General features: G+C 51.4%; 1 protein-coding gene across 1 annotated transcript; it reads left to right on the top strand.

Annotated features, from left to right (window-relative positions):
* The first annotated feature begins 1,571 nt into the window (after positions 1–1,571).
* Fads3 (fatty acid desaturase 3) lies at positions 1,572–18,391 on the top strand. Its single transcript, XM_057779566.1, has 12 exons — positions 1,572–1,993; positions 12,108–12,218; positions 12,744–12,941; positions 13,978–14,079; positions 14,203–14,325; positions 14,579–14,639; positions 15,055–15,131; positions 15,584–15,681; positions 16,075–16,171; positions 16,316–16,395; positions 16,554–16,679; positions 18,060–18,391. The coding sequence occupies exons 1-12, from the start codon at positions 1,769–1,771 to the stop codon at positions 18,109–18,111; spliced, it is 1,350 nt and encodes a 449-aa protein (XP_057635549.1). The 5' UTR covers positions 1,572–1,768; the 3' UTR covers positions 18,112–18,391.

Here is an 18,391-nt window from a genome sequence, read left to right as displayed (position 1 = left end):
TGCGGCAACATCATGGGTCTCTGGTTGTCCTGGCTAACCAAATCAAGCGTTCCTTGAACTACAGAGAACCAAGAGGTCCCCTTCTTCAAGCTCTGGTCTCCTGCAGCACAAAAGTCATGGGTCTTCCATCTCTGTGAGTTCTGCAGCCTAAAACACATCAGCAGTAGATTGGACATGTTCATAAAATAATTCCAGAAATTTTCAAAATGCCAAGCTGGAATGTGCCACACTCTCCACACGAAGAAAGCAGTGTGCATGTAGGCTGGCCCTGCTGTCACCTCTCCTCATGTCACACACAGGTCCTGACTATCTCCCCAACATTCTCTAGAGAATTGTTCACCTCTGCCTCTCTTCCTGTCCTGTGTGTTTAGGCTTGGAATGGCTGCAGCTGGGCTGAATGCCTTCAGCCTTTTTATTCTTGTCATTGTTCCCTAAACAATGCAGTGAACAATTATTTATAGAGCATTTACATCACATTAGGTATTATAAGGAATTCCGAGATGGTTTAAAGTGCATGGTAGGGGTGTGTGATGGTTACATGCAAAAACTACCTTAGATAGGCAAGGAGCACAGGTTGATTTTGGTCCACAAGGTGCCTTACAGACCAGGTCTACAAACTCTTAAGCAGGCCAAAAGGAAATGTTAGCATACTGGAGAAATACACTTTAAGGTCTGCAAAAGATTTTCTCCAACCAGCAGGTCTGCCTCACCTTTCTGTCCTGAGTCACGCTAGGGTGGAGTGAGGGAGTCTGTTTTAACTAGCCCTCCGGGAAGTTCTGATAGAACTTCAAGTTTGCCAACTGTGGCTCCTATTGGCATGAATGCTTAAGTTTTAGGGACTTGGTGTAGACCTCAAAGTAATTGTACATTTGGGAATGTAACTACACTCTCAAGAGGATTTTAGTAAGTCAAAAATGCTACTGAAGTGGGGGCGGGGAAGCGAGAGATAGTAACAAACAAGCCACCCATTGCAGACTGGTCCATTCTAGCGCTGCAGGCACCAGTGCTGCCTGCCCCCTCCTCAGTGACCATCCTGGGCATCCCAATCCTGTATGTAGCCAAACGGGAGAAGAGATTATTCCCCTCAACAGAAGGCTGTAGAAGGCCTCCTTGTTTGGAAGTTGAGGGTTCGTAGGGGGCGAGGTTCATTGTTTGAGGGTTGTTGACAGTCACCCTGTGGTAGTGTCCTCACCTCTAGCCACCGGGATGCGTGGCTAAAGCCACGTGACGTACCTAACCGCACTTCCCAGCCCCTTGGGGCTCAGACCTGGGTTCCTCTTGGGCCCCTGAGGGTGCGCCCGGGAGCAGCGGCCTGCAGGACTCTCGTGCGTACCGGGTCCCCAGTCCCCTCACCCCGCTTCGGCGAGTCCGAGGAACTGGGGGCGGGACACTGTCCCGGGGGCTGGGCCGGGCGTGGTGGCCCCCGAGGCCCTCGCGGGTGGGGCAAGCCCCTTCGCGACACCGCCCTCCGCGGATAGCCAATGGAGGTGGAGGTGCCGCGCCAGGATTGGAGCGGGCGCGGGACTGGCCAGCGCGGGGGCCGGGACGAGGGGCGGGCGAGGCGAGCGCTGTCAGCGCGGATGTAAGGGAGGGAAAAGTTCCCTGCGTGGAGAGCCGGGCAGGCGCACGCTCGTACGGCGGCCGCAGCGGCAGGGCGGGGCCGGCAAGGCGGGCTGCAGAGGAAGACCCTCGATCGCGACCTCGCCTTCCACGGTGTCTCTAGACCTCGGCAACGTTCCGGAGTCCGGAGGACTTGTGCACAGCGGCCATGGGTGGCGTCGGAAAGCTCGGCGGGAGACCGGAGCCGCGGGAGGGGCCCACACCGCTGGGGGCGCCCCTGCCCATCTTCCGCTGGGAACAGATCCGCCAGCACGACCTACCAAACGACAAGTGGCTGGTCATCGAGCGCCGTGTCTACGACGTCAGCCGCTGGGCACAGCGGCACCCAGGGGGCAGCCGCCTCATCAGCCACCACGGCGCGGAGGACGCCACGGTAAGCTAGCCCACAGCCAGCGGGGTGGAGCCTGGTGCTAATGATGGGGTGAGAGACGTGGGTCATAGGTTCCTAGTCTCATTCCACCTGCGGACCTTAGCATCCTTTCTGCTCTTTCTGACCTTTGACTCCCACAGCCTGGCTCCAGAGTTGAGATGGAACCAGGGCTAAGGAGGTCCCTTTCTTGCATGGAGGACCCGCGGTTGGGTCAGTCTGTCTTATAGGTCTCGCGGGGAGGAATGGGCCCATTGAGGTGGGTGTGCTGTGAGAGGTAGATTCCACCCTAGGTAAGGACCCTCACTTTCGTACTGAGGGTCTCATTTCTGCTGTGAGTCTCTCAGACTAGTACCTGGTGCTTCCAAGTGAGAGGGGCAGGGCTGGGTCCTTACCGACAGGGATATGCCATCAGAGACTGGGGGCTGGGCAGCAGAGCTTGGGCAGGGCCTGGAGGTCTGTGGCTTATCCAACACTTGTGTAGACTGTTCTGAGGGCCAGTGACTCACCTCTGCTGGGCTGGCAGCTGCACGTGGGAAGATTTTGCCAGGCTGGGTGGGCCTCCACGGGAAGCACAGTCACCCCAGGCACGAACTGGCCCCTGGGGACGCTGGCTTCCCATTCTCAGTCCACGGCTAGACAAGGAGGGATGTGGCTGGCCAGAAGGACTATCTGGCTGGAGCCCAACGGTGAAGCAATTTCCCAGACCCTTCCTCCCTCAGTCACCCTATGTGGATTATTCACAATGGGTACCAGGAAGATCTTCAAGACTGGAGAGAATGAATTCCTAATGGAAGAACTTGGTGGCAGCAGAGGAGATTCTGCCCTGTCCCAGGACTGTCACTGTCCCTCTCCACCCCCATTCACTCCAAGCAACTGAGAGGCATAGGAGTGAGAAGGTTCTTGAAAATCATCGATCTTGGACCATAGCATGTATGTGCATGCATGTGTCTGTGTGTGCATGTGTGTGTCTGTGTGTGCCTATGCGCGTGTGCACATATGTGTGTTCCTGCCTTTCTACCAGGGCATGGTGGGCATGAGGTGCCACAGCCCCTCCCACAGAGCCCTGGCAACCCTGTGAGGATCGTGTTATAGCATCGGATAGGATGCTGGGTAAGAGAGGAGAAGGACAGTAGAGAGCACAGACATAGGTTTTTCCTGCTCGGGGCCAGGCCTGGACAGAGGGCCCTCCTACATGGGATTCCGAACTTTATATTTAGCTCAGTGCCCTGAGACCTCCATCTAATGGTTTTGCAATAGCCACCATTTTGATTCATAGCCAGAAAGATCTGTTAGGAAAACATCTCTCTGCATCTTGTAGCAGGGTTCTGGCTTTGCCATTGAAGGCTATGAGAGGTAATTCCTCTGAATCTCAGTTTCCTTATTGATCAAGTGGGGAGAGCTGGACCATATGGCAAGCCAGTTAAGGGCAAGACCATACCTTCTCAGCCATGCTGCTCTGTTGCGGCTGTATGTTCGGTAACTGCCCTTTAGTGTATGTATGCAAGCTGGAGAGTGAAGTGGAACCATCACAGCATCCCCAAGCCTCTGCTAGGTAACCTTGCCTGTCTCTGGCCCTGTCTGTAGTAAGAAGAGATTGCTATAGGTCCCAGACTTTGGGGTGGAGTTGCTAAAACGTCCTGGTATGCTTAAATCAAAGGGTTGGGAGGAACCTGGGTTCAGCAGACCCCAGTCTTTGTCTGTGATGGACCCACAGGGCAAACCATGGATTGGACTGGTCCAGTGCCCTGTGCGATCAAGTCTAGATGTCAGTTGTCCCATCCCAGACCCTGCAGCTCAGGTTGGGGGTGGGAGGCCACTGTCCACTTACACCAGCCCAGCCGCCCATCAGCTGTTCTCATGTTCAGGCAGCAGAAGCCTTCCTGCCAGGAAATTCCCAGAGTTCTTATGCCATGAAGTCAGCTTGTGACCATCCTGGGATACAGAGTCTGGTGCCCTGGGGAGAGCACTCTGGGCCCTGGGCCAGGTTTGCCTAAGAGTCATAGTCACCCTAAGACAAGAAGAGCCAGTCAGAAAGTACAGCCCCTGCTGTTCATAAATATGTGAGGATCACACGCCAAGCACCTACTATGTTCTAGACTCTAAATTCAATGTTTGTTATCGGTACTGTTTCTTAATCCTAAGGCAAGTATTACTGCCGTTATCCCACTTTGCAGATGAGAAGACAGATGCAGAGAAACAACGTGACTTGAAACAGGGCAGGTGTGGGATTTGAATGCACAGCCATGCTCTTCCTCATCTTGGTTTCTCCGTGATGGGGTCCCCTAACTGTTCATGAGTATCTCCTATGCACCCCCATCTCTGCAGCTGCAGCTTTGAACAAGACATTTGCAGGGACAGAGTGTCCAGCAGATGGATCAGCTAAAGCAAAGACTCAGACCACATCATCTGTACCCGAGGAATGCAGCATGGCTTCAATAGAGAACAGTCACGGGGAGGGGGAGTCAAAAGGTAGACGTGCCAGACTCACTGGATGCTTTTGTCCTTAGAAGGACTTCGGTTTATTCTAAAGCCCTCTTTAGAAGATCCAGGGAGGGCAGAGAATGGAAACCCAAGGGGTCTGCTGTATCTTTAAAAGGATCCTGAAAGGTTGGGATGAAGCTTAGTTGGCAGACTATTTGCCTAGTGTTTGGGATGCCTTAGGTTCCATCCTTAGCGCCACATAAACTTGGTTGTGGTGGCATCCACCTGTAACCCCATCACGAGGCAGAGACAGAAGACTTGGAGTTCAAGGTCACTCTTGGGTATGAGGCAAGTTTGAGCCCAATCTCAGATTCATGAGACCTTGTCTCCAAGTCAAAGGACCTTTGTGGTTAGAGAGATGCCGAGTGGTGAACAGTGCATGCCACTCTCTCAGGACCTGCGTTCCATTCCCAACACCCACATTGGGTGACTCACACCCCCTGGTAACTCCAGCTGCAGGAGAGCCAACATCTCTGGCCTTTGTGTGCACTGTCACTCATGTTTACATATTATCCCACGAACACACACACATGCACATAATTAACAATAAAACAAAATAGAATCATCTTCTAGAAGGGCAAAAGCTTTAAGATATCAAGGTAAGCAAGATGGGAACCTGCCCTCTCTTTGGGGAGGGAATTCAGTACAAGTGACCATGTAATTGGGCTCCAAAGTGTGAATGTGGATACTAGTAGGGACTGTTAGAATTAGCTCTGTAGGATGAGAATATGGCTCAGTGGTAGAGTGCCAGCTGAGCATGCTCAAGGACATGGGTTCAATCCCCAGCAGTGAAAGTTTGTTTTTTTTTTTTTTTTCAAATGAGGCAAAACAGAGTCCAGCATTGTGGTGCAGGCATTTAATCCCAGCACTTGGGAGGTGGAGGTGAGACCATGAGGGGTTGAGTATCCTTCTCAGTTACGCATTGAGTTTGAAGCCATCCTGGACTACATTAGATCTGATATCAAAACAGAACCAAAAAAGAAATATGCTCGAGTTATCTCTGTGTTATCTTTAGAGAAGGAGCTGACCTGTCTGCATACTGTGACTCTCTTTCCCATTCAATGTGGCAGGAATAAGATGGCTTTCATTTTGGATTGACTGTGGGGATGGTGCTGGGCACCTGGGTGACTGGTTAGCACGGGAAGTGGAACCCTGAACTCAGCTGGTGTAGTTATGGGGAAGGTGAGAGTTTCCCATCAGTCCTTGGTGCCCATTAAGCTGAAGCACTGTCAACCTGAGAAGAATTCAAAGTCCAGCAGACCTGGCATCCATCTCCTTGTGGCCCCTTGGGAATGATGAGCTAAAAGTAGGGCTGGCTGATGCCACTGTCAGAGGCTATGTCCTAGAACTTTATGCCAACAGTTATCGACTAGGCTCAGTTCTGAGAACTTTAGATGTGATCATTGACTTACTTCTAACAGCCTTCTGAGGTTGGGTCTTATCTGTTGTGTAGATAAAGAGACTGGAGCAGAAGATGAGCAATGTCATGGTACCCTAAAATGACAAAACCAGCATCCCTGGATTTGGGAGGGAGGGCCCATGTCTGAATGGGAGCTGAGAGGGACCAGGATGATAACCATGAAGCTCTGAGGTCTAGAGAGGGAAGGATGGCCTCAACCACCCAGAACCAATGCCCACACCCTGTTCCCACCAACCACACTGGCTGCTTGAAAGTCCTACTTCAGCGAGTCATCATTCTGTGGGGCTGAGTGGGCACTGGTTTGTTTTGTTTGAGACAGGCTTTCATTATGTATTCCTGGCTGGCCTAGAACTCATTATATACACGAAGCTGGCCTCAAGCCCACAGAGATCAATCACCATTTCCCTCCCAAATACTGAGATTATAGGTACAAGCTACCATACCTGACTCTGGGGGGCTTGACAGGTGTCTTCTCCTGCGGGCTGAAGTGCCCACCCTTCTCTGTGGGGAGACTGGCAGGAATGCAGTGTGCAGAGGTGGGAATAATGGTGACCTCAGAGTGTCAGGCAACCTTCCCCCTTTCTTCCTGAGAGGGAAGGCTTCCCTTGGCTGTCTTGGAGTTTCTGATAAAAGAGTCAGGCTTGCAGGGCAGTGGTGGCAGAGGCAAGTAAGTTTGAGGCCAGCCTAGTCTACAGAGCGAGTTCCAGGATAGGCTCCGAAGCTACACAGGGAAACCCTGTCAAAAAAAAAAAAAAAAAAGTTAAGCTCCAGTGGTAAAGCCAGAGTTCATTCGTAAAGAGGATCACGTGCCAGAAGGCTGGGTCATTTTCAGGTATTTGCTGAGAAAGCAACATCTCTGAGGCCAAGGGTCCTGGCTAGCAGAGAATCAAACGTGTGTTCCCACCCTTCACCAGGACCCCAGGGATGCCTTCCCTTGAGCTGGGCTTTGCTGCACAGGCTAGAGCAGCACACACATGCTGATTGCGGAGCTCTGTGTCCTTGCTTCCTTGTCCTTGCCTCAGTTTCTCCGTCTGTTGGGGAGGGTTACTGATAATGTTTTCTCACGCACTGGGGAGAGGGTGACAGGAACAGTTAAGTGCAGAACCTTAGTCCCTCTTGTCTGTTCTCCATTTGGAGGGCAAGAGTGGTGGGGTTGTCCGTGGAGACCCCAGGGCCCCCTCTAGCAAAGGTCAAAATAGGCAGCAAGTGCGGACCCAGACTACCAGAGCTGCAGCAGCTCTCCCTGCTTCCCCCACCTCCCCGGCTTCTGTGGAACATTCTCCATTCTTTGGCGGGAGACCAGAACTTCTTCCCTCTCTTTCATGCCCCGGGGTAGAAAGAGGTTGTCTCCCCCATCCCCCAGCCTTCCTGTCCCTTAGGCGGAGACTCAACTTGGTCTTGACCCAACACAGCACCTTTTCACTCCTCTACTCAAACGTGCAGCCGTGGCTGTCAGCAGCAGGTGCGCAGCAGGGCCCTGGGGTGCAGCAGAAAGCTGGATAAGGGGGCTCCTGTTATCCCCCAGGCCTGTTCTAAGTGCCTGTGAGGTGTGCGTTAGTGTTTCCCATCTTTCTGAGAAGAACATGCAGCGGGAAGAGGGGGCAAACCTGTCTGGGGCTCCTACTTGGAATCACAGGTTCCATCTGCAGGTCAGCTGGCTCCAAACTGTACTCCAGACCCCCAGCCCCCATTCAGCTGCTGTGCAGAGCTCATAGTGAGCTGGGGTCAGAGCAGGGGCTCTGCTTGTCTGGACTCCGAGGTTTATGCATTCTGAGGTTGTGTGGACACTATAGAGAACAGACTCAAGTTCAAATCTCAGCTCTGCCACTACAAATTCTTATACTGGGACAGGTGTCTCGAGGGGGAAAAAGTTCACAACCCTACCCTGGGAGGTGAGGAAGTCTGACTCTTGTCTACTTATCATCTACACTTGAAAACTTGCCCTAAACTAAGTCTATCTGTAAACAGAGCCTACAGGCTCACAGGAAACTTAAGTTTGCTATGCTTTTTTATTTTAATTTTTTTTCAGATTAAAAAAAAAAGTTATATGGGGCTGGAGAGATGGCTCAGTGGTTAAGAGCACTGACTGCTCTTCCAGAGGTCCTGAGTTCAATTCCCAGCAACCATGTGGTGGCTCACAACCATCTGTAACGAGACCTGGTACCCTCTTCTGGCCTGCAGGCACACATGAAAGACATGTTGTATACATAATAAATAAATAATCTTTTAAAAAGTTATGTGCACGAGTGTTTTGCCTGCATGTACATATGTGCATCACATGTGTACCTGGTGCTCACAGAGGTCAGAAGGTGTCAAATTCCCCAGAACTGGGATTTCTGATGTTTGTGACTGCCATGTAGGTGCTGGAAACTGAACCTGGATCCTCTGCAAAACCAGCCAGTGTTCCTAACCACTGAACCATCTCTCTGGTCCCCTGTGTGTGCCTTTTGATTCTGGCAGTTTCTACCCACTTTTCCCTGAGACTCAATGAAAGATTTCCAATTTCATTCATTTTTGACTCAGTGTGTGTGTGTGTGTGTGTGTGTGTGTGTGTGTGTGTGTGTGTGTTGTGTGAAATCACAAGGTTTGATACGTATATCCCTTAACCTTTTTGAGTCTTCCTTTCTCCCTGGCCCTTGGTCCTTGATCTCACAAAGGACTACTCCAAATGACCCAAGCTAGAGTCCTGGGAAGTTCCTTGCTGGTTCTCAGAGTCCAGGGATTCACCCTGTGAGTATTCTCCTTGGTGCTCACTCACTCCCAAGGCCCCAGCCTTCTGTCCAAGAGCCTAGGGCCACTTGCCTGTCCCCTTCCCACCATCTGGAGACTTGACCTACCCACCATAGAAATTTCTGACCTGGCCCCAAGGGGGCTCACACCTTCTCTATCACTTGTGGACTGAGCTGAATGCAAGACCCTTGAGTGAACCTGGCTCTGCTCACCTCCCTACAATACACACCTGCCTGATGTTCATGTTGGCTGTGACCCTAGGCACATTTCCAAGAGTTTGAATATCACTTGTTGCGGTAGTGGGTGGCTGTGTGTGTGAGAGAGGGGGCGGCAGAGAGAGGAGAGAGAGTGTGTGTCTCTTTGTCTGTCTTTCCGTGCCCCAGGCTCTGTGCTCAGGTAGAGAGGTTTCAAATCACCATCAGCTTTAGGGAGCTCTAGCACTTGATACAGCATGGATGAACCTTGAGGGTATTAAGCTATGTGAAATAGGCTAATCACAGAGGGACACATGCTATCCGACTCCATTAAAGTGAGCTTTCTGGAATAAGGCTAGAGGCGTAGGGACCAATGGTGGGGTTGGGGCTGTGGAAGGAGAATAAGGAGTTGAATGAGCCTTTCATCTGGGGAAGAGGAGATATTCTAGAGATGGGTGATCACACATCAGCACAAAGGCCCTCAATACCAATGGACATTACACCTAAGAATGATGAACTTAGATGTATTTTGTAGATATTAATAATAATAAATATAATAATAGAAGGCTGGGGATGTAGCTCAGTTGGTAGCACATTGCCTAGCACCCACAGAATCCTTGGGTTCAATACCTGGGAGTGCACAAACCGGAAGTGGTGGCCTGCACCTGTAATCCCATCACTCAAAGGCGGAGTCAGAAGAATCAGAAGCTTAAGGTCATCCTCAGCCACAAACGGAGTTCAAGGCCATCCTGGACTATGTATGATGACACTGTCTTAGAAACAAAGATGACAATAAAGTTTATGTAGCGCAGTCCAATATCAGAAGGGTCCTGAAGGTAGGAAGTAGAGGCCTTTGCCCGAGAATGTACAGGCTCAAAGTCACATGGAAGTGGGGTCAAAAGAACCCCAGTGAGCCTGGGTCTAGGCAGCTTCCTGTAGAACCCCATTCTCCTATGTCCTTGCCCCTCCTTCATCTCCAGGGGAAGTGAGGGCTATACTTTTATAACCTCTGCTGCTGGGTGGGGCCCAGGGACCCATCCAGCCTGGGTTATTTCAGAAACCACACCTTCCTAGCTTCCCAGTTTCTAGCTGTCTTGGGTCAGTGACCCCTTAGATATGATCTCTAAATAAAGTCTCCTTCCTCCAAGGACTCTTCAGAAATGTCCTGCCAGTAAGTGTAAGGACTATGGTCATTTTAAGCTTCATTTTATTTTAAAATTATTTTATTATTTATTTTCTCTGCATGTACCTGTGTGCTGTACACATGTGGGTGTGTGTAGGAGTGCCCACATGCATGTGGAGTCCAGAGGAGGACCTTGGGTGCCCTACACGATCACTCTCTACTCCATTCCTCTAGACAGACTCGCTGAATGGAGATGCTCTGGCAGCCTGCAGGCTCCTCCGTCTCTGCCCTCCCCCACTTCCCACCCAGTGCTGGGGTTACAGACTCACATAGCTATGCCCAGATGATTTCTACGTGGGCACTAGGGATTTGAACGCAGGTCATCATGCTTTTACTGCTAGTGCTCTTCCCACTGAATCAACTTCCCAGCCTTTTATTTTGATAGACACTTAATAAGGCCCCTGTTCCTGTGACCAGTGGGCTATTTCAACACCTGTATACAATGTACAATGATCAGGGTAATTAGCTTGGTGGTACAGCGGGGTGACTGTAGTTAACAACGTCATTTCTGTTTCAACCTACACAAGCTGGTAGACTCTTGGACAACAGGAGGCCCCTGTTATTTGTCAGACTTCTGCAAAGGTGTCTCTTTTCAGCATCTTGGAAGGGCCTCAGTCCCCTTTCCCAGGGCCATGGGGACAATGGCATCCAGTCAACCTCTCTGCATTTGAAATTGCAACTGTAAAAGTCAGTTGACTGCCTGCGGCTAATAAATGGGCACGATGTGATATCATAGGTAAACAATGAATGGTCTAAGCAAACAGCAAGAACAAGGTTAAGGAAGGAAGGATGAGGGAGCCCAGTCACCTTTGTCCTTATCTGTCTTATCTCTCCCTTTTGTTTTGTTTTTTTTTTTCCTGTACAGCGGCTCCTCACCCCTACCTCAGTTATGTTATAGAAAGACACGGGAGTGCCAGGCTTTTCTGTTCTTAACATTATACTATCTACTGAGAATGCAGCTCAGTTAGAGAGCTTGCCTATCATGCATGGAGACTCTGAGTTCAGTTCTCGGCACTCGCGTGAACTGCGTAGGCATGATGGTGCATGCCTGTAGTTCCAGCACTAGGGAGGTTGAGGCAAGAGTATCAGTTTGAGGTCATTCTCTCTTGGGCTCTTTAGCAACTATTTATCCAGGGCTACATGAAACCGTGTCTCCAAAAAGAAAAGAATAACCAAATAAGTTTAACTGCTCAATATCTTCCTTGCATGAACCCAGAAGCTCAATGTGTATGGCCTACCACTGACTCGTCTCAAGTGACCCAGGGGTCTTCAATGACATGTCTCCCCACACACATTTTACCTACTGTTGTGTTGACAAGAACTGGATAAATTTAACATCTGTGATCCAAATCTTATATTCTGTAGAAAATACTGTGGCATACGGAAAGCTTTTTGGAAGGGCTAAACCTTTTCATGGATGGATTCGGTCTTTCTGCGGTTCTTTCAGGCATATTGAGAGGAGAACCTGTGCTGAATGAAGCAGATGGGGCATGGCAAGTGAGGGTTGTTGAACAGGGTACCTGGGACCTGGGGCAGAATAGGGAGGGCTGATAGGTAAGGCTGATCCTCCTGGGATTTTTTCTGACTGCCCAACATCTAGCTGGCTATCAACAACTTTCTATCTGGCTGGCTGTCCATCAACAGTTTCTTTCTGTTAGTTTTAAGAATTAGGTTGGTTTTTTTTTTTTCTGGTTTTTTGAAACAGGGTTTCTCTGTGGCTTTGGAGCCTGTCCTGGAACTAGCTCTGTAGACCAGGCTGGTCTTGAACTCATAGAGATCCGCCTGCCTCTGCCTCCCGAGTGCTGGGATTAAAGGCGTGCGCCACCATCGCCCGGCAAGAATTAGGTTTATTCAATTTTTGTATGTGTGAGTGTTTACCCTGCATGGATTTACATGTAACAAATGCATGCTTGGCGTCATGGAGGTAAGAAGAGGACATTGGATCCCTGAAACTGGAGTTATGGATGGATGTCTGCAGAGCAGCAAGTGCTCTTAACCACTATGCCACCTCCCCAGCAGTGCAACCACCTTTCCACCCTGTTTCTGTGGTTCTTCCTGGGTGTTATATGAGTTGTGCATCTATTTACTTACCTGTCCGTTCTCCTTCAGGATGCCTTCCATGCCTTCCACCAGGATCTCCATTATGTGCGCAAGTTCCTGAAGCCCTTGCTGATTGGAGAGCTAGCCCCAGAGGAGCCCAGCCAGGATGGAGCTCAGAATGTGAGGGAACAGCTGGAGGCTTGGGGGCATTGCCTGTTGCCTGTAGCAGCTTGTTCTATATTACTTCTGGGGTACTCAGGATGGGGGCTGGGTCTGCAGTCCCTTTGGGGCCACAGTCAAAGGTGACAGTCATGGTGATGTCCTGTAGAAGTAAGGATTCCAGATCTGACTTAGCTAGGTACTTTCTGTGGGTCTCCAGGTGAGGCCTCTTTCTGCCCCAAATCCAGTGCTCCCCTGCCCCAAGTTCTACAGTAAGGATGTTTTTGAGTCCCAAAGGATTCCTCTATTGGCTATGGTTTTCTCTGCTTCTCACACACCCCACACCTTTGGGGTCAGGGAGAGACTTAGCTGCTAGCTAGTTCCCCAGCTTACACCCTGGCTGGTATTATTGTTCCTCTATCCATCACCTTTGCTGACACCTGGGCCCAGCAATGGGCAATGGGATGGCTTAAGAAGCAATGAGAAGTTTCTGTGGACTCTGGTGGTCCGTGCTTCCTCATCTTCTGGACCACTCTCCTGCCACAGGCCCAGATGATCGAGGACTTCCGAGCCTTGCGCCAGGCAGCTGAGGACATGAAGCTGTTTGAAGTTGACCACACTTTCTTTGCATTCCTGCTGGGCCACATCCTGGTTATGGAGTTGCTGGCCTGGCTTATCATCTACCTCTCGGGCCCCGGCTGGGTGTCCAGCATCCTTGCTGCCCTCATCCTGGCCTTATCTCAGGTAATTCCAAGACTATGCAGCAGATAAGGGGTCCAGCACATGTGGAAAACTCAGGACAGTTTTTTTTTTTTTTTTTTAATGAATGAAAGAAAGGATGGATGGATGGATGGATGGATGGATGGATGGATGGATGGATGAATGGATGGATGATGGATGGGTGGGTGGGTGGGTACATGGATGAGTAAGTGAAATGTTAGAGGCCTTTAAGATGTGCCAGGTCCAGAATGTCACAGCCCTGTGTGTGATAGGACTTGCGTAAGTGAAAAAAAGGTCTAACATGAAGGTCATGGCTAAAAATCCAGCAACAAAAGACAGATTAGCAAGAGAAAAACCTAGAAAATTTATCTGATCTTAGTCTTATGTGGCCAAGGAGCCTTCAGATTAAAGAGCAAAAGACCAGGGTGAGCTGACATATGAAGCAGGAATAGCCTGTAGGAATGGGCTCAGACCTGAAAATTCTGTGTGATGGAAAGAGAATGAGAGGGTCTGAGCCGGTGGAAACAGACTGGCTCAGAAACCTGGCAAGGCCTGGCTGCTCAGACTTTTCTTGGCCTCTTTCTGAGGCATTCTTCCCTCCCAGGTATGGGATGGAATGCTTTTCAAAACAGAGGTCTTATGTACTCGTCTCAGATGAGGTGGCCCTCTGTAAGGTCAGGACCAAGGCAAAAGGGAAATCAAGAGTAGTGATTTCAGGCTTTGGGGGAAGAGCAGCCCTGTGTCTGTGGCCTGCCTCAGGTAGGGGAGAGAATTCTAGGTTCTTTCATTTGCCTTGGGGGATGCAGGGAAGCAGGAGACAGGAATCTATGAGAAGAACAGAAAGTTGGTTTCTGCAGCCTGTATTCAGAGGAATGGTTTTTCTGAATCTTGACCTTTGCATACACACACACCATCAAACTCAGGTGCACTGGCCCAGCAAAAGAGGCAGCTGGTTTCAGTGGAACATCAGTAGTAGGTGAAGCATAAGCAGTGGGTGGCCCCCTAGCACCAGAAGGGGCCTAGGTAGCCTCCTCTACCCTTGACCTCCTCCTCCCCCCAGGCCCAGTGCTGGTGTCTACAACATGATATAGGCCATACCTCCATCTTCACAAAGTCCAGGTGGAACTATGTGGCCCAGCAGTTCGTGATGGGGCAGTTGAAAGTGAGTGTGAATCTGGGTGAGCGTCCAGGCATGGAATTGGGGCTCTGCTGGGTCTGCTCAAATGTGTGGGTACCAAGTAGGGGCACAGCCCGACTCCACCCCTGAGATCCCTTCTCCGCACAGGGCTTCTCTGCCCACTGGTGGAATTTCCGCCACTTCCAGCACCATGCCAAGCCTAACATCTTCCACAAGGATCCAGATGTGGGTGTGGCACCTGTCTTCCTCCTGGGAGAGTCAAGTGTGGAGGTAGGTGGCAGGGATCATGGACACTCAGGACAGGCCTGCAGCTAAGGGGCCTTAGCAGAGACTGAGACCCCATGCTTGCCCCCTAGCTTAGCCTTATTCCAGCTCTAGGTTCGGTCCTTCTCCCATCTCCTAGCCACCTGGGGATGAGTGGCCCAGTGGCTAGACTCTAGAGTTGCCTTTGACCTTGGCCTCAGCCAGCCCCCTGACCTTGGCCTGGAGAGCTGCTCTCCCCAGCTGACACCTGTCTCCACAGTACGGCAAGAAGAAAATCAGATACCTGCCTTACAACTGTCAGCATCTGTACTTCTTCCTGAGTGAGTACCTGCTGGCCCTCTGGGGTGGGGCAGGCCCTCGGCCTATGCTACCCACCTGATGGCTCTAGGCCTTCTGCTCTGGCTGTCCTCACTCTTTCCCGCCCTCCCCCAAGTCCCTCTACCATTGAGTCAGGGTGTCTGGAGTCCTAGAGTGTTCCGTAACTGCTTCTGCAAACAGGGACAGGGTAGACTCAAGGACAGAAATGTGTAAGGCTGGCTCCTGACCTATACAAGTGACAAGGGAGGTGGGAGACAGGGACAAGAGCCAGCCACCAAGAGACCGAGTATGAGTCAGACCCTGTGGAACTGTGAGGTCATCTCAGTGGATAGGTCCGCATTTATATTCTCTCCTCCACCCACCTCACCCGGGTACCCCATCCCTGTTACTGCATGCCCCTATGCTCCCTTCTTGCAGTTGGCCCACCGCTGCTCACCTTGGTGAACTTTGAACTTGAAAACCTGGCACACATGCTGTTGCGCATGCAGTGGATGGTGAGTGGTACTGCTCGGGACCACAAGTATCCAACTTTCTGGGAGAGGGCTTCAGGGGACAGTCCTGTCCATCCCTGAGTGTGAATGGGTGTATGTGTGTGTGTGTGCAAGGAGAGAGTATGCACTTTGGGGTACGCGGTGGACCTCTTCTGTGAAGGAGTTTCCCTTGTTGGGGAGAGTCACTGGACTGACTGCCAGGCACCTGTGTCCCAGGCATGGGCTGCCCTACTACACCCTCAAGGTCACCACCATGGTCAGCTCTAACTGGTGACATGGCAGGGACCCCATCCTTGTACTTAGTCATGAAAGCAGAAGCCTGATCAGGGGCAGTGACCTATTTGGAACCCTGAAGCAAATGCAAAAGAGAGTTGAATGACCCCAGCCCTTCCTCCTGTCTCCCCGTTCCCCCCATCCGTGGAAGCTACTCAGCACTGCCTCTGTCTTCCTTGTAGGACTTGCTGTGGGCTGCTAGTTTCTACTCCCGCTTCTTCTTGTCCTATGCTCCCTTCTATGGTGCAACTGGGACACTATTTTTCTTTGTTGCCGTCAGGTATGGGCAGGTTCAGGGTGGCAGGGAGTGGGGAGGTTTCACGCAGGTGGCAGGGGACCCTGACCACAGCCCTCCCTGCTTAGCCTGTTGTCCCAATGTAGGATGGGTGCAGTACCACCTCTTCAGGTGGCTGTTACAATAATCAAATTTTAGCAGGGTGGCCAGACCCTGGGGCTTGAGGAAAGCAGCTTGACTTGGTCCTGGGCCTGTGGGTGGCCCTCAGCCTCACTAGGGACACTGCTCTATGATGTTTCTTTAAATGTCAATGCAGAAGCAACTAGATAACCCCATTGTACAGATAGAGAAGTTGGGGTCCAGGTCTGGGTTCAGCTGTATGTATGCCAGCCTCCACTCTGAGCTGGATTTAGGGCAGTACCAAAGCCTCCCTCACAGGGTCCTGGAGAGCCACTGGTTTGTGTGGATCACGCAGATGAACCACATCCCTAAGGAGATCGGCTACGAGAAGCACCGGGACTGGGCCAGCTCTCAGGTAGGCCCTGGCGAGCCTGGTTGGAGGACATGCCAGCTGGGGAGTCATGCTCTGGGAGGGATCGGGCCCTGCTGAGGCTGCCAGATGGTGGGGTCAAGGTTCTGAGCCAGCTTCCCTCACTTGTACCTCTCCTGCCCCTGGCAGCTGATAACCACCTGCAATGTGAAGCATTCGCTCTTGGTTGACTGGTTCAGTGGGCACCTCAGTTACCAGATTGAGCACCAGTAAGTGTGGCCTGTAGGACTTTCTGGGTACAGGGTGAGGCCAAAACCAGGGTCCAGGACTCACTTCTCTGTGATCCCTGGACAATGTGGCCTAGAGGGTGAGGAGTAGGTGGGCTGCCTCTGGCAGCTCCCCACTCAGATCTGGCCTGCCCTCCCAGCCTCTTTCCCACGATGCCAAGGCACAGTTACCACAGGGTGGCCCCCCTGGTCAAGGCATTCTGCACCAAGCATGGCCTGCAGTATGAGGTGAAACCCTTCCTCACTGCCCTGGCGGACATCATCAGGTAAGGCTGCACTGGGCTCCTCAGGTTGCATAGACTAGTCTCTTCCAAGTCCATGCTCACTCTTGACCCAGTCAGCACCTTCTGAGCTCCTGGCCCTCAGAAAGGGGCCCTCCCTCAGTACTTGCTTTCTAGACCTTTCCTGATCAGCCAGTGCTCAACTTGCTCCCCAGCGTAGAGATCTCATGGAGCCCTAGAAATATGGCAGTGAGTCAGACAGGCTTAGAGGTTTCTGCCTCCTGGGAACTGAAACCAGTGTTCTAGCTGGGGAAACAAAGCAAGCATTTGTAGGGCTGGGGAGTTGGCTCAGTAGGTAAAGTGCTTTCTGTGTAAGGATGAAGACTGGAGGTCAGATCCCTGGCACCCATGTAAAAAACCAGGAGTGATGGCATGTGCCCGTAATCCCAGCACTGGGGAGGCAGAAACAGGGGATCCCTCTAGGGTTTATTGGCCAGAGAGCTCCAGGTTCAGTGAGAGACCTTGTCTCAGAAAATAAGATGGAAAAGCAATAAGAAGATGCTGGACATCAGCCTCACATGTAACATGCACACACCACACCACAAACACACGCACATGTGTGGTCAAACAATGAGTGCGTGATAAAATTTGAGAACCATTTTAAATAACATGTAATGAGAATGAAACCTAGGGTGGAGGCAGGAGAGGGGATGTGGAGGGTCAGGCGGGGGTGTGATATTGTTTATGGCATAGCAAGCAGGTGCAGAGTGTGGAGAATCTGCCATTTGAGTAGAGGCAAGAAGCTGGGAGACAGCTGGTCTCTGGGGAAAGGGCACCTGGCTGAAGACAGAGGCCCTGCGGAGGTCCTCAGGCAGGAATGTGCTGATTTGTGGGAGGAGAGGAGGGAGACCACCTGACTTTTAAATCTTACAAAGATGCTCTAAAGTGCGCATGCACTCTGAGCAAGAATAGAAGCAGAAAGGGGAAGGCCAAGCTGCTTGTTGCGAGGCAGGGCTGTCAGGGGAGGGCTCAGCCTCCAGGAACAGCCTTGGAGGTGGGAAAACCAGAGGGTGGATTCTGTGACATCTGTACATTGTTCTTTTCCTGTTCTTGTCTTTGGGATTATGATGGGGGCAGGGTCTGTGCCCCATGTCTTGGGTTGCAGAGCCCAAAAGGGAGAGGCAGATGAATGATGGCCAGGCCCACTGAGGCTCACAACTGGACTTGGCCGCCTGCCACTCACCTCCCTGCTGCAGTCCAGATTCCACTCTGGTTAATAAGTACCTGGCCCCACACAGCTGCCTGTCTCGGGGAGGGCGGGGGATGGGAACCCACAGGGATGTCTTTACTCAACATTCCTTATGGGACACAGGGGGATGCTAATACCTTCCAGTTGAGTCCCTGACTCCCATCCCCAACTCTCAGATCCTTGAAGAAGTCTGGCGACATCTGGCTAGATGCATATCTCCATCAATGAAGACAGCACCCTCTTGGGTGGCGAAGAGGGAAAGGATACAGACTCCAGCAATCACCGAGTCACTGGGCAAGATGGACAGCCCTCTTCACCCCCTGCTGGGGCAGCCTGCCTACCTGCCTGGTCCTGCTGCTTTCCTCAGTCCTCAACCTTTTCTGTTCAAGAGCCTATGGCCATGGCACTTGTTCAACAGGACCAGGGGTGGAGCATAGCATGTTTTCCTAGAGCAACAGTTGCAGGAAAACTTGTTATTTTTATATAAAAAGCAACTCAGACACATGGA

This window comes from Chionomys nivalis, chromosome 8 (assembly GCF_950005125.1).
Source record: "Chionomys nivalis chromosome 8, mChiNiv1.1, whole genome shotgun sequence".
NCBI classification, from domain to species: domain Eukaryota; kingdom Metazoa; phylum Chordata; class Mammalia; order Rodentia; family Cricetidae; genus Chionomys; species Chionomys nivalis.
Note: the sequence above shows the minus strand (reverse complement) of the source record. Positions and strands in the feature narration are given on the sequence as shown.

Coding starts and splice junctions, on each gene's coding strand:
- Fads3 (XM_057779566.1), top strand. CDS start 1,769: ATGGGTGGCGTCGGAAAGCTCGGCGGGAGACCGGAGCCGCGGGAGGGG. Junction 1,994..12,107: donor ACGGCGCGGAGGACGCCACG/GTAAGCTAGCCC, acceptor GTTCTCCTTCAG/GATGCCTTCCATGCCTTCCA. Junction 14,640..15,054: donor GCATCTGTACTTCTTCCTGA/GTGAGTACCTGC, acceptor CCCTTCTTGCAG/TTGGCCCACCGCTGCTCACC.